Source organism: Dipodomys merriami, unplaced genomic scaffold, assembly GCF_024711535.1.
Source record: "Dipodomys merriami isolate MVZ:Mamm:240054 unplaced genomic scaffold, mDipMer1.0.p SCAF_57, whole genome shotgun sequence".
In the NCBI taxonomy this organism is placed as follows: domain Eukaryota; kingdom Metazoa; phylum Chordata; class Mammalia; order Rodentia; family Heteromyidae; genus Dipodomys; species Dipodomys merriami.
The window spans coordinates 2,354,764-2,379,659 of record NW_027206146.1 but is presented as its reverse complement, the minus strand read 5'-3'; the positions used below and the strand labels follow the sequence as shown (position 1 = coordinate 2,379,659).

Below are 24,896 nucleotides of genomic sequence, written 5' to 3'. Positions count from 1 at the left end.
CTGAGACTTTGTGGCCTGACACGGTTTCCCCGCAGGCACCACAGGCTCTGTGCGCACAGCATGGCCCTCGCACTCGCAGCCCTGCTGTACATTGGTGAGACGGGAGGGGAAGCTAAGGTGGGACATGTGGGTGCCCCAGTCCCCCCCCCCAGGGCTTCAGGCTCAGGAGGCTCTGGGAAGAGCCCACCTCTCATGGGAACCAATTCATTTCAGGCCTGAGTATGGACTCTGCAGCCCAAGTTCAAGGGGGTGAGTGCGTCCTCCTCCATGGGGACAGGGCTTCCCTGGACAGAGGGGAGGGGTCAGCAGGGGACACTGGGCTTCCCTGGAGGAGGGGATGGGGGTCAGCATGGGACAGGGCACCCTGGGCAGAGGGGATGGGGTCATCAGGTGGCGCTGAGGCTGGGGTCGCTGGGTAAATAGAGGGAAGTTCTGGGTGCATCTCTGATGTCCTTTCAGGAAGCCTCCCTAGACCGGTCCTCCGCGCTGAGCCCGGCTCTGTGGTTGCCCGGGGAAGCGCTGTGACCTTGTGGTGTGAGGGGGCCTGGAAGGCCCAGGAGTTCCGTCTATACAAAGAAGGAGACAAAGATAGGTGGTCCTCAAAAATCCCAGGCACACCGGGGAACAGGACCGCCTTCTTCATCTGGTCCATGACAAAGGACAAAGCTGGGCGCTACTTCTGTTTCTACCAGAGCCCTGCTGGCTGGTCAGACCACAGTGAGCCCCTGGAGCTGGTGGTGACAGGTGAGGGGACAGGCAGGGAACCCAGCCCTGGCTCTGCCTTGGGAGAGGGGTCTGTGCTCTGCCGTGACTCTGTGCCTCATATCTATTCAGGAGGTGATGGGGGTCAACATTCAGGGGTGACCCCACTCTAGCCCTGTTGGCGGTGGTATGGGGAGAATTTGCACTACTTCCAACCCAGGCTCGGCTCTGCCCAGCCCCATGGTGACCTGGGTGGGAAGGTCAGCCTCCTGTGGGGGTCATAAGAGGAATTGGAGGGCGTGATCCTCACTGAGGGGGACAAAAGAGGCCCTTGGACACCACCCGCCCAGTCCCACTACCCCCTCACCTCCTTGACACCTTCTCCCCAGCTCTTCCGAGCCTCTTGAATGGGAGGCAGTGGAGTCCCAGAGGACCCAGCATGGCCAGCACCCCACGACCCCTCAGCTCTTGAACCCAAGCTGGGAGTCCATCTTCCTCCTGTCCTGTGTGAGGCCAGGGGCACAGGCAGGAGCCCCGTTGTCAGAAGAAGGGCTTAGGAGAGCTGGGGCACCTGAGTCAATGCCCCAGAGTGTGAGTGGCCCTGAGAGGCGGATGTGAGCGGCAGGAGCTCCGCAGGAAGCTGACTGCCCACCCCATCTGGGAAATTGGGTGAAGAGTGGGTGCTCTAACCTCATGGCCCTGTGGCTCAGGCCTCCAACATGAGCCTTTTCCTTTCCTCCACACCGCCCTTCAACCCCCCTCCCTTTTTTTTTTTTGTCAGTTGTGGGACCTGAACTCTGGGCCTGGGCGCTGTCCCTTAGCTCTTCAGTTCAAGGCGAGTGCTCTACCACTTAAGCCACAGCGCCACTTCTGGTTTTCTGGAGGGTCATTAGAGATAAGAGTCTCACAGACTTTCCTGCCCAGGTTGGCTTTGAACAGCGATCCTCAGAGCTCAGCCTCTGAGTAGCTAGGATGACAGGCATGAGCCACCAGTGCCCGGCTTCCTTTCCTTTTTGTGTTGTGCTGGGACCTGACCCACCTCCAGGACGTTGCCACAGGGTAGAAGAGAGGAGCCTCCCTGCCCTTGACCCCTTCTCTCTCCTCACTGCCCATCTCTGTCTTGTTCTTTTCTAGAAAATTCTTCAAACAGTTTTACTTTACCCTCAGAACCAGACTCCAGACCTAGTGAGTAAATGATTCTCTCTCTCCCTTCCTCCCTCCCCTCCACCACTTTCTCTCTCTCCCTCTGAGAGAAGCATGCCACCCCAGGGTAGGGAATACAAGAGGTTGATCTTAGCCTGGATGCCAGGCCCTGGAGAAGGATCCAGGCTGGGCTTGATGGTGGGGGGAAGGGGCAGTCACCCGATCTCCTCTGATTGCAGAATGTCCCCCTGAGGATCATATAGCCCAGAACCTCCTTCGCCTTGGCCTGGCACTCCTGGTGCTGGTGGCGCTGGTGTGGCTGCTGGCTGAGGACTGGCTGAGCAGGAAGAAGCGCAGGCTGGAGCTGCAGGCTGGGGACGTGCGAGATGGCAGACGGCTGGGTGGCCCTGGATGAATGGCAGGAGCCACGGTGCCCACCCGGGAGGAGAAGCCGGGCCCCTGAGCTGCCTGAGCTGTGATGGGCAGACTGAGGAGGGCATTGCAGGAAATGGGTGACCATCACCCGGAGTGGGGGCGGAAGGGGTTCTGTGTCCCTGTCCATAAATCCTTACTTTCTCTGGGACATTTGAAGTGCTTTGACTACTGTATTAAAAGTAGTTTTTCTATCTTATATTAAATGCCATGCTTTCATGACTCTGCTTGTGTGTGTGTGTGCGTGTGTGTGTGTGTGTGTGTATGTGTGTGTGTGTGTGTGTGTGTGTGTGTGTGTGTGTGTGTGTGTCAGGGACAGTACTCAGGGACAGTGTCAGGGACCCCAACTCAGGTTCTGACCCTGAGCTATTTTTTTTTAATTAACCTCAAAGTTGGCTCTCCACCATATGAGCCACATCTCCACTTCAGTATTTTTTTGATGGTTAATGGGAAATAAGAGTCTCACAGACTTTCTTGACCAGCCTCTTTTGAATCTCCATCCTCAGATCTCAGCCTCCTGAGCAGCTAGGATTATAGCTTCAAACACTATTATCATGCTTTTTATTTCTGCTTTGTTTTGTTTTGCCCATTTTTTTCATGACTTCCGGCTGCCTCAAGACAGGCTAGTTCTTTGATATTGTCTCCCTGTGTTTCTTTCTTTCTTCCTTCTTTCCTTCCTTCCTTCTCTCTCTCGCTTTCCTTCTTTCTTTCTTTCTTTTTCCTCCCCTCCCTCTCCACTCTCTCCCTCCCTCCCTCCCTCCCTTCCTTCCTTTCTGCCTGCCTGCCTGCCTGTTTCATATGCCAGGGTCAGAGTCTTCAAAAGTACCTATGGAAGCCACGAGCAAAAGTTCCTCTAGGATAAAAAAAAAATTATAAAAAAAAAGTTTCTCTAGGTTCCTGCTGGTCTCATCTCACTGGGCAGACTTATGAACATGAGGTCACAGCTGGCCCCCAATGCATGATGACACTGGGTCCCAGAGAACCCATGAGAAGTGCAAAAGCTTCTAAGCAAACACGTGTTGCACCACCTCACCTGCCAAACTCCTCAGCTCCGCCTGCACAAGTGGCAAACCACTGCCACCTGGGCACAGTCAGAGCTCCTCAGGGAAATGCATCATTGCAAGTTGACAATCCTGGCCAAGCATGGGGAATGTCTTGCAATGATTTGCACCCCAAGAAGATGTTTGTCTCAGATCACCTCCTCTCCCCACACAAGCGCTGTCAGGCTCCCAGAGCTGACATGATAATCACCTCCCAGACAGCCCACGAGCTCATGGTGCCCAACTTTCATCTGCACCTGAGACACCTGCCCTGGTCCAGCCGCTGGCACTGTGGCCTGTTCGGCCGCTGCCCCGTTGGGTAAGTGCCCCTCCTTCCTCAGCACACAGCTGGGCTGCAGGAGAGAAGGGTGCTCATGAATCAGCATGGTAAGGCTGGGCTCTGGGCTTAAGCCTGTAATCCCAGCACATAGGAGGCAGAGAAAAAGGACATCAGGAGTTGGAGTCAGCCTGGGTCATGTAGTGAATTTCATCCTAGCTTTGGCTCCACAGAAAGACTAGGCTTCAGCAATGTAGGGGCACAGAGAATCCCTCCCTCTTCTGAGGATCAGGATTGGACTGAGAATGCACTCAGTTAAGGTGACACATGGACTCCATCTTCCTGTGCCAAGGCTTCTGATGTTACTTTACATCTCTCTGCCCCTTTCTCGGAACCCTTCCTGCTCTAACTGTTTCTCCCTCCTCTCCTCCCTCCTTCTCTCCTTTGGTGTAGCTCTGTGTATCTCCTCCCCCTCTCTCTAAATCTTTCCTTTCCTCCCTCCTTCCTCCCCTCCTTTCAATTCTTCCTCAGTCTCTATCTCTGTCTGTCTCTCTATCTCTGTCTCTGTCAATCAGTCTGTCTCTCTCTGCTTGGATTAAGCATAGAACATCAAATGTAGTCACGTGCTCTCTCCTGGACTGAGGTTGAGCATGTAGCAGTCATAACTCTACAAGACTTAGCTGTGGGTTTACAATGTGAATCTTCTTCCATTCACCCAAGCAAAACTCTATTTGGGGGAGGGAGATTTTTTTTTTTTTGGTGCATATTATGTGGCACGCCGTGTGACTTCTGTCCGTATAGGGGGTGTGCAGTGATCCAGGTGAAGGGCTCAGGCTATCTATCTCCAGAATTCCATACCTGTGCTAAGAACCTGCATGGTTCATACTCCTAGACATGTGGAATTCTGTGATAAATACTGTTAAATGTACTGGACCGGCTGAGCAGCAGAATCCTAGAGCTTCTTCATCCTGAAGATTAACCATGTCTCTCTAAGCCATACTCTTTTCTAGATGAAAAGATACTGATACACAGTGTGTGTTAGCATGGAGTACTATTCAGCCCCCAAAATGGTGCAGTCCTTTCATTTGTGTCAATCTCCATACGCATGTGGTCACGGCAACCCCATCACCAGAGGCACAGAGTGGTCATGGCACATTTTGGCACACACATGTGTAATCTGAAATCCCTGCTCTCAGGATTCATGTTATTTGTGAAAGGACCTCGGAGGGGCAAAGTTTTTTCCTCGTGTAAAAACCATGAGTCAAGTTTATCTTTCTGCCTGCAGCATCCTCAAAGGCATAAAACCTCCGATGACCGACTCGCTTTCCTCGAACCTGATTTGGGGGGGTCACCTTCCTCCTTCAGACAGGTGGGGGAGTCCTGAGGCATTCCTGCCTCATTTGCCTGTGCACCTGTGCGTCGACCCACAGCTCTTCTTAGCCAGCAGCCTGGCTCTTCTCTCCAAAGGCTTTCCTCACACCATGGCCACGTTTGGGGTGTGACCTTTCATGGGTGAGGCTGGGTGCAAGGGGGTCTTCTGTGTGCACAGGGTGTGCAGAGTGGTCACGCTCAGCACCACCTGCCTGCTCAGCGGCTTCCCGTGGTGCTCTGCTGCGCCCTCTGCTGGCACCTGCACTTCCCGTTGAATCTGGCCTTGGGCGGGGGACCCATGTACAGTTTCTGTTCCGTCCCTGTCTCAGGGGGCAAGACCTTCCTGATGGGAGCGGTGGTTTTCTCCGTCACCGACGCCATGTGCCTGGGCCTCATGGGCTGGGCCAGCGGCTCCGTGCTCCTCGTGCTGCACAGACACAGGTGGCGAGTGCGGTACCTATGCGGCTGCGCGCTTTCCCCCCTTCCCGCCCCCCCACGTCCCCCCCCCCCCCCGTCCCAGGGCCTCCTGTGAGAGGCAAGCTGCTCCCAGCGTCCTGCTCCTGGTCAGCCTCTTCCTCTCCTTCTACGCCCTGGCTTCTGTTTTATCCCTGTGCTCCATGCAGGTGGGCACCCCGAGCCCCTGGCTGGCCAGCTCGTCCTACCTGGCATCCTCGGGCTTCTCCACCCTCAGCCACTTGGTGTTTGGGTGCAGCGACTCCCTGCTCAGCTGTGCCTGCGGCTGGGGCACCTGAGGCCGGCTCGGGGGACTGCAGCACCTCCAGGACTCTGTTCCTCACCTGTGGGCTTGTCTGCCAGGGCCGAAGGTGTGTACTTGCCATGGGAAGGGGAGCTGGGGAGCTATGGGCTCTGTCTTGCTGATGAGTCTGCCAGAAATAAACATTGTGTAAGAAATAATCCACATGTATCATCCATGACCATTTCCCTTTTGGGTGCCTTTCCAAGAGAACCAACCTGCAAAGCAGCATTGGTGGGCCCTGAGCTCTGCTCATTATATGCTTGGTGGTCCCCCGGGGGGGGGGTCCCCACACTCTCCCCAATCCCTGCACCAGCTGCGAAGGCACCCGATTTCTTTTTTTTTTTTTTATTTAGAGAATACTTTATTAGTTTCTGTAATCAAACCCACGTAGATAAACCCTTACATATTTAATACAGGCACCCGATTTCTTACCGAGCTACTCTCATGATAAAGAAACACCTGAGCAATAAGGAGAGAACCAGGCCTAGATAGGAGAGATAAGGAGAGAAAAGGAGAAACAGAGACAGAGAGAGACACAGAGAGAGATTGTTGTAAGAGATGCAAGGCCAAACAAGCAAGACTAGAAAAGAAACAGCATCTGGCCCATTTTCATTAAAACACAAAATAGTTAAACACAGGTGGCTCATGCGGGACATCTCAGCTACTCAGGAGGCATAGGTGTGAGGATCAAGGTTTGAAGCCAGGTTGGCAGGAAAACCTGACATTTTTGTTGTTGTTGTTGTTGGTCGTCGGGGCTTGAACTCTGGCCCTGGGCGCTGATCCTCAGCTCTTCATCTCAAGGCTAATGCTCTACCACTTGAGCCACAGCGCCACTTCCTATTTTCTACTGGTTCATTGGAGTTAAGAGTCTCTCCAGTTTCCTGCACGGATTAGCTTTGATCCACAATCTTCAGATCTCAGCCTCCTGAGTAGCTAGGATTACAGGCATGAGCCACCAGTGCCTGGCTTTTCTGTACTTTTCGTAAACCTACTGAAGGTTACTTTTTTTTTAACCCCAAATATTGTCCAACCTCCTTCCTCACACTCTTTTTCCTAAAACCATGTGGGCTGTCTGCTTCCTTTCTTCCTCACATGTCCTGTGCATATTGTCTTTTCTGGATTTCCATTTCTCCAAAATGTAACCATTATCTAATTCCATTTCTTCTTTGTGATTTCACATGAGTCCTGTGTACACTGCATTTTTTCCTTTCCTTTTTTTTAACACACCCATAAGATGAAATCTCCCCTCCACACATTTCACATGTGCGAACTTTACATGTGCAAAACGGCAGGTGTTCCTTCCTTCCATCCACCCACAGCCCAACAACCAGCATCCACGCTCTTTCTTCTTAGGAGCCTGGCTATTTTTTGTTCCTCATGTACCGAGATCATGAGATCCTGTAACAGCCCAATGAGCTCCCTTCCCATGGCTAAGCACACTCCTTCCCCGCTCCACAGTGTGGCATGCTCCCTTCCTAGGCAGCACTAGGCCCATGTAGTAAGGCAGTAAATCATCAGCTTCCAACCTCCTCTACCTTGGGATGGCACTTCTTTGGGGGCAGCTCCCACCATAGAAGGCAACAAGAGCCCCTTAGATTGACCTTCAGGTCTGGGCAGCTGCAGGACCCTTATCTACTACTTGGGCAGCAGCCATAAATCATAGTCTGCCATGATGAAGCCCCTGGCCCTCAAGTCCACATCAGGCTTTCTGCCTCCTACCCCTTCCAGCCTCTCCTAGACCTCCTAGGTTATATAGGTCACCCCAGATAGTAGCCAGCACTGCTTCTCCCTCCTCTCTTGTGGTAGAGGTCTTACTGGCCCCTTTACTGGCAATAAACCTTAAACACACACACACACACACACACACACACACACACACACACAAAAACACCTTTCTTTGTTCTTTGTACCTGGGTTTCTGTGTAGTTTTCTGGCAAAGTCTAATATACTCTGAACGTAACGTATCACAGGATTAATTTGTTCTTTGGCGGGTTTTTGGCCTAGAAAATATGCAGTTGCTTGTATATGTTTTGTTCATCCACTCATGCAATGACTGGCATCAGAAAGTTTGCATCCTTAGTGGCTCCTGCCCTGGGCACGCACCCCTCACAGTGGGCATCTGCCAGTCCAACTGCCCCTTACACTCACACCCACAGGGGCCACGCAGGAGAGAGCATGTCTTAGTGCATGGTGGCTCAGGGCTGGCCATGAGGCCCAGGTGGTGAGCTGAGAAAGCCCAGTGCCATGCACAACACAGAGGAGATGGGGGAGGAGCAGGGACAAAGCTGCCAACCTCTCCAGCCCCAGACCACACCTCACCCACAGGGAAGAGCCCCGGGGCCTCTGGATGCTCCCAGGTGCCAGGCCTCCAAAGCTGCAGCCACTGGCATGGCCATGACTCTCTCCCCTTATGGGGGAACTTTGTTTTTTTCTTTCTCTGCTCATGATGTCGATGCTCAGCAAACTTCAGACATATTCTCTGGGTTGTTTCCAATGCTTGGAGCAGACAAAGGCCCATCTCCATGAGTTCCTACTCTCCATGAGTGTCCCAAGCTTGGATTTTACCCTGATCCAGAAATGACCCACGATTGAGCCTCTGTGTGTCGCACATGGGGGTGACCTTTCTACCCCTCTGCGGACCGTGGGGAAGACACCAGTCTGCCAGCAAGAAGCTGGATGGAGAGGAAGGAGAGGCTCCTGCCTGCCCATGCCCAGGACCGTGGAGGGGGAAGGAACATTAGATCGTCTGCCAGGACCAGGAGAATTCTGCAGGGAACAGGGCCAGGGAGAAGGCAAGGCAAGGGACCATTGTTTGGTCTGGGGAGAGGTGGGGTCTGGTGAATAAGGGGCATCCATGTGGGGGCAGCGTTTCCCTGACTCCCACATCCCTCCTCTGTGCTGCTCCCCACAACCGAGCTCCAGGCATGGTCCCCATGACCCTGCTGCTCTGCATCTTCCCAAAACGCTTGCAAGACTGAGAGTGGAGGGGCTGAAGGAGGACAGAGACCCCACGGGGCATGGGCATTTCCCCTTTCTGTGTCACTGTGGGTGTGACAAACCTGTGACCAGGAGGCAAAAGCCACATCCTGAGCCTTTGTGGCCTGACACGGCTTCCCGGTAGGCAGCACAGGCGCTGTGCGCACAGCATGGCCCTCGCACTCGCAGCCCTGCTGTACATTGGTGAGACGGGAGGGGAAGCTAAGGTGGGACATGTGGGTGCCCCAGTCCCCCCACCAGGGCCTCAGGCTCAGGAGGCTCTGGGAAGAGCCCACCTCTCATGGGAACCAATTCATTTCAGGCCTGAGTATGGACTCTGCAGCCCAAGGTCAAGGGGGTGAGTGCATCCTCCTCCCTGGGGACAGGGCTTCCCTGGACAGAGGGGAGGGGTCAGCAGGGGACACTGGGCTTCCCTGGAGGAGGGGAGGGGGTCAGCAGGGGACAGGGCACCCTGGGCAGAGGGGACGGGGTCAGCAGGTGGCGCTGAGGCTGGGGTCACTGGACAAATAGAGGGAAGTTCTGGGTGCAGTCTCTGATGTCCTTTCAGGAAGCCTCCCTAGACCAGTCCTCCGCGCTGAGCCCAGCTCTGTGGTTGCCCGGGGAAGCACTGTGACCTTGTGGTGTAAGAGGGCCTGGAAGACCCAGAAGTTCCGTCTATACAAAGAAGGAGACAAAGATAGGTGGGCCTTAAAAATCCCAGGCACACTGGGGAAGAGGACTGCCTTCTTCATCTGGTCCATGAAAAAGGACAACGCTGGGCGCTACTTCTGTTTCTACCAGAGCCCTGCTGGCTGGTCAGACCACAGTGAGCCCCTGGAGCTGGTGGTGACAGGTGAGGGGACAGGCAGGGAACCCAGCCCTGGCTCTGCCTTGGGAGAGGGGTCTGTGCTCTGCCATGACCCTGTGCCTCATGTCTATCAGGAGGTGATGGGGGTCAACATTCAGGGGTGACCCCTCTCTAGCCCTGTTGGCGGTGGTATGGAGAGCATTTCCACTACTTCCAACCCAGGCTCGGCTCTGCCCAGCCCCATGGTGACCTGGGTGGGAAGGTCAGCCTCCTGTGGGGGTCACAAGAGGCATTAGAGGGCGTGATCCTGACTGAGGGGGACACAGAGCAGAGACCCTTTGACACCACCCATCCAGGCCCACTACCCCCTCACCTGCCTCATACCACCCCCACAGCTCCCCCGAGCCTCTTGAATGGGAGGCAGTGGAGTCCCAGAGGACCCAGCATGGCCAGCACCCCACGACCCCTCAGCTCTTGAACCCAAGCTGGGAGTCCATCTTCCTCCTGTCCTGTGTGAGGCCAGGGGCACAGGCAGGAGCCCCGTTGTCAGAAGAAGGGCTTAGGAGAGCTGGGGCACCTGAGTCAATGCCCCAGAGTGTGAGTGGCCCTGAGAGGCGGATGTGAGCGGCAGGAGCTCCGCAGGAAGCTGACTGCCCACCCCATCTGGGAAATTGGGTGAAGAGTGGGTGCTCTAACCTCACGCCCCTGTGGCTCAGGCCTCCACCATGAGCCCTTTTCTTTCCTCCACACCCACCCCCCAACCCCCCCTTTTTTTTTGTCAGTTGTGGGACCTGAACTCTGGGCCTGGGCGCTGTCCCTCAGCTCTTCAGCTCAGGCAAGCGCTCTACCACTTAAGCCACAGCGCCACTTCTGGTTTTCTGGAGGGTCATTAGAGATAAGAGTCTCACAGACTTTCCTGCCCAGGTTGGCTTTGAACAGCGATCCTCAGAGCTCAGCCTCTGAGTAGCTAGGATGACAGGCATGAGCCACCAGTGCCCGGCTTCCTTTCTTTTTTGTGTGTGCTGGGACCTGACCCACCTCCAGGACGTTGCCACAGGGTAGAAGAGAGGAGCCTCCCTGCCCTTGACCCCTTCTCTCTCCTCACTGCCCATCCCTGTCTTGTTCTTTTCTAGAAAATTCTTCAAACAGTTTTACTTTACCCTCAGAACCAGACTCCAGACCTAGTGAGTAAATGCTTCTCTCTCTCCCTTCCTCCCTCCCCTCCACCACTTTCTCTCTCTCCCTCTGAGAGAAGCATGCCACCCCAGGGTAGGGAATACAAGAGGTTGATCTTAGTCTGGATGCCAGGCCCTGGAGAAGGATCCAGGCTGGGCTTGATGGTGGGGGGAAGGGGCAGTCACCCGATCTCCTCTGATTGCAGAGTTTCCCCCTGGGGATCATACAGCCCAGAACCTCCTTCGCCTTGGCCTGGCACTCCTGGTGCTGGTGGCGCTGGTGTGGCTGCTGGCTGAGGACTGGCTGAGCAGGAAGAAGCGCAGGCTGGAGCTGCAGGCTGGGGACGTGCGAGATGGCAGACGGCTGGGTGGCCCTGGATGAATGGCAGGAGCCACGGTGCCCACCCGGGAGGAGAAGCCGGGCCCCTGAGCTGCCTGAGCTGTGATGGGCAGACTGAGGAGGGCATTGCAGGAAATGGGTGACCATCACCCGGAGTGGGGGCGGAAGGGGTTCTGTGTCCCTGTCCATAAATCCTTACTTTCTCTGGGACATTTGAAGTGCTTTGACTACTGTATTAAAAGTAGTTTTTCTATCTTATATTAAATGCCATTCTTTCACGACTCTGCTTGTATGTGTGTGTGTGTGTCTGTGTGTGTGTGTGTGTGTGTGTGTGTCTGTGTGTGTGTGCGTGTGTATGTGTGTGTGTGTGTGTGTGTCAGGGACAGTACTGGGACCCAACTCAGGTTCTGACCCTGAGCTATTTTTTTTTTTTTTTGGTCGGTCGTGCGGCTTGAACTCTGGGCCTGGGCGCTGTCCCTCAGCTCTTCAGCTCAAGGCGAGTGCTCTACCACTTGAGCTACAGAGCCACTTCAGGTTTTCTGGTGGTTTATTGGAGATTAGAGTCTCACAGTCTCTCCTGCCCGGGCTGGCTTTGAACCGCGGTCCTCAGATCTCAGCCTTCTGAGTAGCTAGGATTAAAGGCGTGAGCCACCAGTACCCGGCACCATTTTTTTTTTAATTAACCTCAAAGTTGGCTCTCTACCACATGAGCCACATCTCCACTTCAGCTTTTTTTGATGGTTAATGGGAAATAAGAGTCTCATAGACTTTCCTGGCCAGCCTCCTTTGAATCTCCATCCTCATATCTCAGCCTCCTGAGCAGCTAGGATTACAGCTTCAAAAACTAGCATCATGCTTTTTATTTCTGCCTTGTTTTGTTTTGTCCGTTTTTCTCATGACTTCAGGCTGGCTCAAGACAGGCTAGTTCTTTGATATTGTCTCCGTGTTTTTCTTCTTTCCTTCCTTCCTTCCTTCTCTCTCTTTCCTTCCTTCCTTCCTTCTTTCTTTCTTTCTTTCTTTCTTTCTTTCTTTCTTTCTTTCTTTCTTTTTCCCTCTCTCCCTCTCCTCTTTCTCCCTCCCTCCCTCACTTGCTTCCTTCCTCCCTTCCTCCCTTCCTCCCTTCCTTCCTTCCTTCGCCTTCCTGCCTGCCTGCCTGTCTCATACACCAGGAGTCAGAGTCTTCAAAAGCACCTATAGAAGCCACGAGCAAAAGTTTCTCTAGGTCCCTGCTGGTCTCATCTCACTGGGCCGACTTATGAACATGAGGTCACAGCTGGCCCCCAATGTATGATGACACTGGGTCCCAGTGAACCCAAGTGCAAAAGCTTCTAAGCAAACACATGTGGCACCACCTGACCTGCCAAACTCCTCAGCTCCGCCTGCACAAGTGGCAAATCACCGCCACCTGGGCACAGTCAGAGCTCCTCAGGGAAATGCATCATTGCAAGTTGAAAATCCTGGCCAAGCATGGGGAATGTCTTGCAATGATTTGCACCCCGAGGAGATGTTTGTCTCAGATCACCTCTGGTCCCCCACAAGGGCTGTCACGCTCCCAGAGCTGACATGATAATCACCTCCCAGGCAGCCCATGACCTCATGGTGCCCAACTTTCATCTGCACCTGAGACGCCTGCCCTGGTCCAGCCGCTGGCACTGTGGCCTGGACGGCTGCTGCCCCGTTGGGTAAGTGCCCCTCCTTCCTCAACACACAGCTGGGCTGCAGGAGAGAATGTTGCTCTTGAATCGTGGTAAGGCTGGGCTCTGGGCTTCAGCCTGGGTCAGGTAGTGAGTTCCATCCTACTTTTGGCTCCACAGAGAGACTCAGTCTCAGCAAGGCAAGGACACAGATAATCCTTTCCTTTTCCTTGGATTAGGACTGGACCGAGAATGCACGTGGCTAAGGTATCTTCTCCACATTTCTGACACATGGACTCTACCTCATCTTCCTGTGCCAAGGCTTCTGACCTCTCTTAGTTCTCTCTATTGTCCTCCCTTCTTCTCACTCTAATGCTCTCTGCTTTCTTTCCTCTTTCTCTCCTTTGATCTATCTGGGTCTGTCTTTCCCACCTTTCTAACTCTTTCCTTTCCTCCCTCCCTCCCTCCTTCTGTCCTTTGATATTCTCTCTGTCTTTCTCTTCTTCTCTCTCTCTTCTCTCTCCTCTTTCTCTCTCAGTGCTAGCATTGAGCACAGGACCTCATGCATACTACATGGTGACTTAAGCACAGAACCATGAATAGTCACGTGGTCTCTCTGTGACTGAGGTTGTCATGGTGGGATGACAGAAAGTAAGTCTGCAAGAATTAGCTGTGGATACAAACTAAATCCTTCATTCAAACAAGTGGAATTATTTGGGGGGGCAGTTATAGACATCTAAACTTTTGGTGCATTTTATGTGGCACACCGGGTGATGTCTGTCCATATACGCAGTACACACTGATCCAGGTGAAGGGCACAGGCTATTCCCCGTCTCCAGCATTCCACACCTGTGCTGAGAACCTGCACAGCCCACAGCCCTAGATATATTTGGAATTCTGTGCTAAATACTGTCGAATGTACTGGACCTGCTGAGCAGAGCTTCATCTTAACTATCCCTCACCAAGCCGCATCTCTGTTCTATAGATGAACAGATACAAAAAATACAGTGTGTGTAAGAATGGAGTACTATTCAGATCTCAAAATGGTGCAGTCCTTCCATTGGTGTCAGTCTCAATACGGGTGTGGTCATGGCAACCCCATCACTAAGGGCACAGAGTGGTCAGGTATATTGTTTCACACACGTGTGTGTCCTGCTCCTGGTCAGCCTGTTCTTCTCCTTCTATGCCATGGCTTGTGTCCTGGTGCTATGCTCCATGCAGGTGGGCACCCTGAGCCCCTGGCTTGTCCTACCTGGCATCCTCCGTCTTCTCTACCCTCAGCCCCTGGGTGTTCGTGTGCAGCGATGCCCGTGTCTCCTGGCTCCTGGCTCCTGGCTCAGCTGCTTGGGCGTGCGATGCCGGCTCCAGGGTCTGCGCTGTCAGCCTTTGGACATAATTACAGCTTCCCAGCCTCAGCTTGTATAGCAGACAGCCAAAACCCAACAGTCCACCTTCCCCCCATCTTCAACCCCTCTCCCACTTCTGGTGTGTTTTCAAGGGACACCTGAACATGGACCTGAGCCACTGGTTCCTCAAATGCGTTCCTAGAAGAACTTGACCTATTACCTACATGGTCAAAGCAACCCAAAGGTCCACAAATCGAAGACAAATGCACACAAAAGGTACTGGGTGGGGCACCGGTGGCTCACACCTGAGAGCCCAGCCACTGGGGAGGCTGAGATCTGAGCATCCAGGTTCGCAGCCAGCCTGGGCGGAAACGTTTGTGAAACTCTTATCTCCAAACAATCACCAGAGAAGTCAGAAGTGCAGTTGTGGCTCAAGTGGCAGAGTGCTTGCTTTTAGCAGGAAAGCAAAGAAAGAAAGCTCAGGGACTGTAGAAAAAGAAAGGAAAAGGGAAGATACTGACAAACTCCAGTGGAACTCAGAGAACAATTACAGGGCATTTTGAAAATAGCCTAGCCACAGCAAACTGAAATGTAAACAAACTAGACCTATAGCAGCAGTTATTGTCAATAAACTAGGATGATCTTTTTTTTCTTTTCTTTTTTTCTTTTCTTTCTTTCTTTTTTCTTTTTTGTCAGTCATGGGGCTTGAACTCTGGGCCTGGGCGCTGTCCCTCAGCTCTTCAGCTCAAGGCCAGCGCTCTACCACTTGAGCCATAGGGCCACTTCCAGTTTTCTGAGTGGTATATTGGAGATAAGAGTCTCATGGACTTTTGTGCCTATGCTGGCGTTTAACCCAGACCCTCAGACCTCAGCTTCCTGAGTAGCTAGGATGACAGGCGTGAGCCACTGACGCCTGGCTAAGAGGATCTTTTACAAGTATCCTCGTGGTCACTCTATTTTCTGGAGGTCCACACAGAGCCTAGCCTGGGAAGGCTCCAACAAGCTCAGCACCACAATAAAGGGACGGTGGATCCCCAGGACATCCAAGATGGAGCCCACCTCCGAGGGTCCCTTAGGAGGTTTTGTTTAAGATGAAACCTCAAGGGTGGGTGGTGGGTAATGTTTTCTGCACACCCACATTAGTGCACCATTGTTTACACAAGCCAAGTGTGCACTCAGCCAGGGTGTTGAGCCACAGATGAAGGAAGAATATATCATATATATTATGATATATATAAAATGAGTATTTTTCATCCATGTAGAATGAAATTATATAATTTTTCAGGAAAATAAATAGAACTGGAGCTCACTGTTTTTCTCAACCATGGAATCTAGACTTTCTTTCTTTCTTTCCTTTCTTTCTTTCTTTCTTTCTTTCTTTCTTTCTTTCTTTCTTTCTTTCTGTCATGGGACTTAAACTCTGGACCTAGGCACTGTCCCTCAGCTCTTCAGCTCAAGGCAAGCACTCTACCACTTGAGCCACAGCACCACTTCCAGTTTTCTGGTGGTTTATTGGAGATGAGGGTTTCATAGACTTTCCTGCCTGGGCTGGCTTTGAACTGCAATCCTCAGATCTCAGCTTCCTGAGTAGCTAGGTTTACAGGCATGAGCCACCGGCTCCTGACTTAGCTTTGCTTTCTTAAAAAAAAAAAAAAAAGAACAGGGGCTGGGAAGGTGGCTCAGTGGTAGAGTGCTTGCCTTGCATGCATGAGGCCCTGGGTTCGATTCCTCAGCACCACATAAGCAAAAAGAAAAAAGCTGGAAGTGGCGCTATGGCTCAAGTGGTAGAGCGCTAGCCTTGAGCTGAAGAGCTGAGGGACAGTGCCCAGGCCCAGAGTTCAGGCCCCACTACTGGATCCCCCCCCCCAAAAAAAAGAACATGGAGCTGGGAAGGTGGCTCAGTGGTAGAGCACTTGCCTTGCATACATGAGGCCCTGGGTTCGATTCCTCAGCACCACATAAGCAGGAAAAAAAAAAGACCAGAAGTGGTGCTGTGGCTCAAGTGGTAGCGCTGAGGGACAGTGCCCAGCCCAGAGTTCAGGCCCCATGACCGGACACCCCCCCCCCAAAAAAAAGAACATGAAGAGTAGAAGGAAAGGTGTAGAGAAGGAGATCAATGGTTGGGAGAGGCAACAAGACAGGGAAATGGGGGCTGGAAAGGTGGCTCAGTGGTAGAGTGCTTAATTTGCATGCATGAGGCCCTGGGTTTCATTCCTCAGCATCACATAAGCAGAAAAAGCTGGAAGTGGTGCTGTGGCTTAAGTGGTAGAGCACTTTCCTTGAGCTGAAGATCCAAGGGACAGCACCCAGGACCAGAGTTCAAGTCCCATGACCAACAACAACAACAAAAAAGAAGACGGGAAATGGAGGCATGTGCACCTTTATAAAATAGAAATTTATATATATTCATATAAGAAAGTTTGATAATGAAGTTATTTTGTACAATTAACACATACTAATAAAAGGACACTATGAGGGACAGGCTTAGTGGCTCATGCCTGTCTCCTAGCTACTCAGCAGGCTGAGGTTTGAGGATCACGGTTCAAAGCCACCCTGGGAAGGAAAGTTGGTGAGACTCTTATCTCCAGTAAACCAACAAAAAGCCAGAAGTGGCGCTGTGGCTCAAAGTGGAAGAGCACCCTGAGTTCAAGTCCCAGGACTGGCGCGCGCACACACACACACACACACACACACACACACACACACACACCATGAAGCAAAACTACAGAAAGTGTATATGGAAACCCTCTCATTGGTGACACAATTCGACAGTCCTGAACAAAGGTGTAGGGGCAGGAGCACTGTGCAGAGGTCTGGGGTGGAATCATGTCCAGGAAGCCATCTCACTTCGGGGCTAGGCAGAGAACAGCTTGTGGCTGGACTTGCATGCTGTGGTCAGCTCTCAGGTGGACCAGCTGGGCACCAGGACATCCTGGTCTCTGCCGGATGAGCACCATGTGGCCCACACTCCTCAGCCTGCTGTGTCCTGGTGAGACCCTCTGGGACCTGAGGGGCAGGGAACCGGGGCCTGGGCTGCCCGAGGTGTGCACAGTGGGGGTGGCTGGGGTGGTCTTCATGGAGCAGGAGCTGGAGGCTGAGGTCCAGGGGGCAGGCAGGGGCTGGCAGGTTCTGCTCCATGAGTCTCCTTTCCAGGGTTCTTCCTGGTTCAGGAGATCTAGGCACAAGTATGTGAGTCATTCCCTAACCCTTAGGAAAGCCAGCTTCCCAAGTAGATAGCTTGTACTACAGTAACATAGCAGGCAGCACAGGCCTGTGTGTGTGTACGTGTGTGTGTGTGTGTGTGTGTGTGTGTGTTTGCTCCTGGTGGGGCTTAAACTCAAGGCCTGGGCTCTGTCCCTGTGCTTTTGCACTCAAGACTGACAGACTAACCCCTGATCCACAGCTCCACATCTGGGGTTTTGGTTGGTTGGAGGTAAGAGTCTCACGGATTTTCCTGCCCATGCTGGTTTTGAGCCTCAATCCTCAGATCTCAAGCTCCTGAGTAGCTGGGGTTATAGGCGTGAGCCACCTCATGCCTTATCTTAACTGTTTTCCCAGGAGGTCAGGACAGGCTGTCCTTGTGGGCCTGGCCAGACCCTGTAGTTCCTCTGGGACACCGCCACGTGACTCTTCCCTAGGACTCTCCTCTTGGCTTTGGCAAGGTCAAGCTGTGTAAGCAAGATGGCGCCTGTACCCCTGACCGGAGTGGAAAATCCCAGCTGGTTTCCTTTTAGGTCCCATGACCCCGGCACAGGTGGCACTGGCAGGCATCAGAGTGATGACCCTCACTCTCCTACATGCCCTTCACCACCTGGTGACCTTCTAGAGATCATGGCTTCAGGTCAGAGGCCTGAGCCGTGTTTCATTCCCTCTCCCACAAACTTCCCAGTCATGGAATGTTCTGGAAGGAGCTGTAGTCATGGCTCCATTGGAACAACGGGGGAACATGTCCACATATCTTAGCCAGAGGAGGATTTAATACAGAGAACTAATTACCACGGTGGGTGAACAAGGACCCCCCCCCCCAAAGACGCCCTCATCCCAAAGCCTGTGCGTGTTTATGCGATGAGATTGCTTTCGAGTTTTGTAATTAGTTTAACTTGAGATGGAGACACAGAAAGAGAGAACGGGGGGGGGGGGGGGGAAGAGAATGCGGAGGAGGGAGGGAGGAAGGGAGAGAGAGAGAGAGAGAGAGAGAATGAGAGAGGAAGCTGTCCTGGGTTCTTCATGTGGGCTTCATGTAACCACAAGACAAGCAGCAGGAACTTGAGGGTCCCGGTGCTGGATGATCACATTTCCACCAGGACCAACGTGACCCCTGCAGCCTCCCAGAGGCCTGAGGAATCCTCAGCAGGAGCCACAGCGTCCACAGAATTCAGATGCAAGCCCAGACCAAGTGCAATCTGTGCCCCCTGCACTGCCATAGAAAGGCCTGGGAGGCCTCTTGCAGGGGCCACACCCTTCCTCAAGCCCACGTGGACAGCAGCAGTGTGACCACAGCCAGCCTGGGAACTGTGGGTAACCAGTGGCATTTGGTGTCTCTCATGTGGACAATGAGGACCACAGAAATGTGCAAGCCAGAGAGTGCCCCATCAAGACACATGCGTGAGGGTGGATGGCTTCCAAGTGGAAGACCCTATCTTTCCATTTAGATGAACAACCGACCGAAACACCTAGTAGGTGGGCAAAAGGTCTGATGGACCTAGAGCAGGAGATCACCAACACTCAGCCCTCAAATCAGATCATCTACCCATTTCTGCAAATAAAGTTTTATTGAAACACAACCATGTTCATTTGTCTACTTATTCTCAAAGGATGCTTTCATGACAGGGACAACAGTATGGAGGAGACAGAAGTGCACAGTCCTTTATAGAAAAAGTTTGCTAACAGCTGTGCTAGAGCCGGAGGTGCAGAGTTCTAGGAAAGCTTGATATTATCCCCAACTCTGGCCTAAATTTACAGTCTCAATCTTAGTCATCTAGACTCAAGAGAACTGATGAATGGGCCTTTAAAACACATGAGAAAAACTGGACCTCAGTGAACTCTAGTGGTCATTTTTACCTCCTCCACCAGGGGAACAATTCCCCTGGCAGACCAGCACAAGGCCTGTGATTGGTGCAGACATAGCCCTTCATTCCATGGACTGTGCTGTGATTGGTGCAAATGTAGGCCTTCATTTGCATGGAGTTCTAGGACTCAGATAAATGTTTCCCATTCATACCCTGGCTACTGGGAAGATTCCTCCTGTGTGGCCTTCTGGTGTGACAGTTGTAGGCCCCCTGAAAGGTTTCTCCTAAATGGAGAGGGAGAGGGAGAGGGACAGGAATCTGAGTTAAAGATGGAATTAAACCCCACTGAAGGGCTGGGAAGGTGGCTTAGTGGTAGAGTGCTTGCCTTGCATGCCTGAGGCCCTGGGTTCGATTCCTCAGCACCACATAAGAAAAAAGAAAAAGCTGGAAGTGGCACTGTGGCTCAAGTGGTAGAGCGCTAGCCTTGAGCTGAAGAGCTGAGGGACAGTGCCCAGGCCCAGAGTTCAGGCCCCACGACCGGAACCCAAAAAAATAAATAAAATAAAACAATAAACCCCACTGGACACCAGTTTGAAGAAAACACTCCTTTCTTATCTGAAGTACAATGGTGATGATGGTGGTGGAGATTGTGATGTGGTGCTGAAGGGACAAAAGTATAAAACAGGAAACATGGTAACTATGAAGGGATCAGCCAGGGTGGAGAGGAGGAAAGGGGATACTGAGAGATGAAGAGGATCAGAGGAAGTTAGACACATGTGCATGCGCACACGCGCACACACACACACCACATTCGTATCATGAGAGCATAGTGAAATCCACCAAGTGCTGTTGGAAAAGGGGACAAAGGGAGGGGAGAAGTGAGACTGTGGTGGAGGGAGAGGTCAACCCGCTCAAAGAGGCTACGGAAATATCGCGATGAAACCCTCATGCATGACAAATACACACTAAATTCCAAATTAGAAGTCTTTTCTTTGTTGCTGTGTTCTTGGACTCTTGCTCTGTGTGCTGCTCCATGATTTCTTGGGTGGGGCATGCAGAAATGCAGAGGTAGACCCAGAAATAAATGACCATCTAAAGAGTGAGGATCTGGTTAGACCACAAGTGTACCAAGAGCGGTCACATGTGCGATGCTTCAGCCCATGGCCAGAAGTGGAGGGAGGGAGAGCTGTGAGCTTTCTTGTCAAAATAAAATTCAGTGTGAAATTCCCCCACTCCCCCATATCCTGTGTGTCTTGGGCAGGCTGAGCCCAGCGTTTGCCAGGCCCCACACTGGCCTGGGAGCCCCTGGGCCATGCCGTCCACGCTCCCTGCTCTGCTCTGGGCTGGTGAGTCCTGGGGTACAGAGGGGAGGGCAGTGGGCCGATGTGGGGTGTGGGGCTCACCAAGGCTGTGTTCCAGGGCTGTGCCTGAGCCAGATCGGTGTGCATACACGTGAGTCCTCCCACCAGAGTCCCAGGGGTGCTCATCAGCATTAGGCCCCAGTGTCCTGGAGAGAACATGGAGGGAGGGGAGGGTGGAGGTGGAAGGAGGGGCTCCATCTCCCTGGGAGTGCCCCAGGCCAGCAGCAGGGTGGACAGTGGGGTGAGATGGGATGCGTCACCACCGCCATGCTCTCTCCCGCTCCCAGAGACTCTCTCGAAACCCACCATCCGGGCCATACCCAGCCACCTGGTTCCGGTGGGGAGCCGGGTGGAGATCTGGTGCCAGGGAGTACGGGGGGCCGTGGAGTACCAGCTGCACTTTGAAGGTGGCCTTCAGGCAGTGGAGAGACCCAAGTCACCGGGGTCGGAGAGCAACGCCAGGTTCCTCATCTCAGTCGTGAGTCAGGGCAGCGCCGGGCAGTACAGATGCCTCTACTGGAGTGGAGAGCTGTGGTCCGAGTACAGTGACCTGCTGGACCTGGTGGTGACAGGTAGCCGTCCAGGCGCATCATGTGACTCTGGGGTCCTTCCTTCTCAGTCATAGGGGCTTGGGGGGGCGGTGTTAACCACAGTCACTCATCCCTGTCCTGGGGACAGATGGCTGGAACCCCAACTGCAGCAAGTATCCTCAAAAGATAACTGGGATGGTCAAGTGCCAATGGCTCACGCCTGTCATCCCAGCTACTCAGGAGGCTGAGATCTGGGGATCACCGTTCAAAGCCAGCCCAGGCGGGAAAGTCCGTGAGACTCTTATCCCCAGTGAGCCACCAAAAAAGCCAGAAATGGAGCTGTGGCTCAAACCGTAGAATGCCAACCTTAAATGAAAAAGCTCAGGGTCTATGCCCAAGCCCTGAGCTCAAGCCCTGTGTCAGAGTCTCTCTCTCTCTCTCTCTCTCTCTCTCTCTCTCTCCCTCTCTCTCCCTCTCTCCCTCTCCCTCTCCCTCCCTCCCTCTCTCTCTCTCTCTCACTCACACACACACACACACACACACACACACACACACACACACACACCAATCTGTGATGAAGCCAGGTGCCAGTGGCTCACATCTATAAATATAGCCAGGTGAACAGTCCTAGGATTTGAACTAAGAGTTCTGTGCTTTCTATGCAAGCACACCACTGCTTGAGCCATACCTCTAGATCTTTTTGCTCTGTTTTTGTTATTGTTTTCTTTTTTTTTCTTGAGATAGTGCCTGCTTTTTGCCCAGGCTGCCCTGTACCACGATCCTTCTAAGTATCCTTCCAGGTTTTTCTATCGAGATGGGGTCTCTGGAACTTCTTTGCCCAGCTGGCTTAGAATCATGATTCTCCCAATCTCCCAAGCAACTGAGATGACAGGCGTCCCCACAGTGCCCAGGAATCGGTTGAGATTGAAGTCTCAAGAATCCAGGCTAGCCTCACATCACAATCCTCTGATCTCAGTCTGGAAGCAGCTCGGGATTACAGGCATGAACCCCTGCTCCCAGCCTTCTCATCCCCGGGTGTCTGGCTCTGCTTTCTACCTTTCTAAGAGGCAGTCAGGCCTCCACTGTAACAGATCAAAAGCAGAACCACAGCCAGGCGCTGGTGGCTCATGCCTGTCATCCTAGCTACGCAGGAGGCTGAGATCTGAGGATTGAGGTTCAAAGCCAGTCTGGGCAGCAAAGTCTGTGAGACTCTTATCTCTAGTAAACCACCAGAAAACTGGACGTGGCACTGTGACTCAAATGGTAGAGCACTCACCTTGAGCTGAAGAGCTGAGGGACAGCGCCCAGGCCCCAAGTTCAAGCCCCACAACCGACCAAAAAAAAAAAAAAAAAGGGTAAAAGCAGGACCACTGGCAGGGACTCACTGTCCTGGAAGCTGGCCTCAGAGAGACTGTGTGGAAGGAGGGTTCGGGGAAGGCTTGTTCAAGACCAGTGTAGATTGAGGAAACAGAGGAGGGTCACAGATGCTCCCTGTTTTTTGGTTGCTGGGAGGGGCTTGGTGGAGACGCTGCATACACACCTTCGCTCGCAGGACTGTATGACACGCCCACCCTCTCCGTCCACCCGGGGCCTGAGGTGGCCATGGGGGAGCCTGTGACCTTCCGCTGCCAGCTGGACATGGCCACGAACACATTCTTCCTGATGAAGGAGGGGTGGCCAGGCCCTGAGCAGCTCCGCTTCGGGAATCTCCAGGCCGAGTTTTCTATGGGCCCTGCGACCCGATCCCACCGGGGGACCTATCGATGCTTTGGCTCATACAACAACCACTTATGGTCTTTTCCCAGCAACCCTGTGAAGCTGGAGGTCACAGGTGAGGCTGGAGGTCAGAGGTGAGGCCCTGCCCACGCCCCGCCTCCCACCTTCAGTGCTGGGTGGCAGCAGAGGGATTGCCACTCCTGGAGACATGTTCCGACACTCGTGGGCCACTGGAGAGAGGGCAGGCAGGGAGACAGAAATCCTGACCTTCCTCTCTCTCTCCAGGGGATGTTGGAAACACCAGCTTTGCCCCCACAAACCCACCCACCTCCTCTCCTGGTGAGTAGCTGGACTTCTAATCATGGAGGTGGGGGGGGGCGAGGAGGGAGGGCATCAAAGCTTCTCAATGACACTAGAAATGTTGTGTTTTGCCAAGTGCCAGTGCCTTACGCATGCCATCCCAGCCTCAGGAGGCTGAGATCTGAGGATCAAGGTTCAAAGCCAGCTCAGGCAGCAAAGTGTATCAGACTCTTATCTCCCATTAACTGGCTAAAAAAACCAGAAGTAGGAGTGAGGCACAAGTGGTAGAGCACCAGCCTTGAGTGAAAAAGTTCAAAGATGGCACCTAGGCCCTGAGTTCAAGTCCTAGAACTGGCATACACACACACATACACACATACACACACACACACACACACACACACACACACACACACACACACACACAAGTACTGTTCAGAGCTCAATCGGACCTTTGCCTCTGGGTGAGGAGAGGGAGATGAGGTTGGCCAAATTGAAAGAGGGGCTCCCCCAGAAGATGGACCCCCTGGGGCGGGCATGGAGTATGGGGTGACCGTGGACAGTGTGGAGAGTCGGGGCTGCAGGCGGGGCTCTCCATTTCTTCCTCCTTCCTCTCTGCTGTGTTGCAGGTCCCTGGCAGGCCTTCAACTCCATCCCAGGGTGGGGACTGCAGCAGGGTAAGAGGCTGGGTGCCAGACTCTGGGGAAGGAGCCAGGCTGGGCTGGATGGTGGGAGGCGGGGGGCCGTCACCCTATCTCCTCTGACTCCAGACTTCACCCCTGGGGATCACACAGCTCAGAACCTCCTTCGCCTTGGCCTGGCACTCCTGGTGCTAGTGGCCCTGGCGTGGCTGCTGGCTGAGGACCGGATAAGCAGGAAGAAGGCACAGGCCGGAGCTGCAAGCTGGGGACGCAGCATATGGCAGACAGCACGGAGGCCCTGGATGAATGGCAGGAGCCGCGGTGCCCACCCGGGAGGAGAAGCCGGGACCCTGAGCTGCCTGAGCTGTGATGGGCAGACTGAGGGGGGCACTGCAGGAAATGGGGGGCCATTGCCCGGAGTGGGATTGCAAGGGGTTCCGTGTCCTTGTCCATAAATCCTCACTGTCTCTGCAACATTTGAAGTGCTGTATTTTCTACTGAAAAACCATACTTTTAATGACTTTGGTCGTGTGTGTGTGTGTGTGTGTGTGTGTGTGTGTGTGTGTGTGTGTGTGTGTGTGTGTGTGCGTGTTGGTTGTGGGGCTTGGACTCAGGACTTGGGCACTGTGTCTTAGCTTTTCCACTCATGGCTGGTGCTCTACCACTTGAGCCACATCTCCACTTCCGGCTTTTTTGGTGGTTCACTGGAGATAAGAGTTTCACAGACGCCGGGCGCTGGTGGCTCACGCCTGTAATCCTAGCTACTCAGGAGGCTGAGATCTGAGGATCGCGGTTCAAAGCCAGCCCGGGCAGGAAAGACCGCGAGACTCCTATCTCCAATAAACCACCAGAAAACCGGAAGTGGCGCTGTAGCTCAAGTGGTAGAGCGCTCGCCTTGAGCTGAAGAGCTGAGGAACAGCGCCCAGGCCCAGAGTTCAAGCCCCACAACCGACAAAAAAAAAAAAAAAAAAAAAAGTTTCACAGACTTTCTTACCCAGACTGTCTTTGAACTGTGATCCTTAGATCTCAGCATCCTGAGTAGCTAGGATTACAGGCATGAACCACCGGCATCCAGCTTAGTCTTTTGTTTGTTTGTTTAACACAATGATCTCTGGTCCCATTTGTTTTCCAGCAAGTGACATAATTTCATTCTTTATGGCTAGATAGTCCTCCATAGTACTCCATTGTGTTCCTACACAACACAGAATCTGTATCTGCTGATGGACACCCAGGCTCCTTCCAGCATGTAGCAGTCTGGCTCGGGCCGCACTGGACTCGGTGTGCATGTATCCCTAATGTGTGCTTGCTTCTGCCTTCAGGGAGATACCCAGGGACAGG

The 24,896-nt window shown here is 53.1% G+C and overlaps 1 protein-coding gene across 1 annotated transcript; it reads left to right on the top strand.

The window, feature by feature from the left end:
• Window positions 1-40: 40 nt before the first annotated feature.
• LOC138812420 (uncharacterized) lies at window positions 41-24,023 on the top strand. The gene is made up of 20 exons (XM_070000370.1): window positions 41-94; window positions 214-249; window positions 460-744; window positions 1,837-1,887; window positions 2,085-2,257; window positions 5,144-5,418; window positions 5,486-5,694; window positions 8,844-9,056; window positions 9,267-9,551; window positions 10,640-10,690; window positions 10,888-11,060; window positions 12,603-12,703; window positions 17,736-17,842; window positions 20,234-20,356; window positions 20,430-20,462; window positions 20,659-20,943; window positions 22,454-22,732; window positions 22,903-22,956; window positions 23,547-23,594; window positions 23,688-24,023. The coding sequence occupies exons 1-20, from the start codon at window positions 61-63 to the stop codon at window positions 24,011-24,013; spliced, it is 3,141 nt and encodes a 1,046-aa protein (XP_069856471.1). The 5' UTR covers window positions 41-60; the 3' UTR covers window positions 24,014-24,023.
• Window positions 24,024-24,896: the final 873 nt, after the last annotated feature.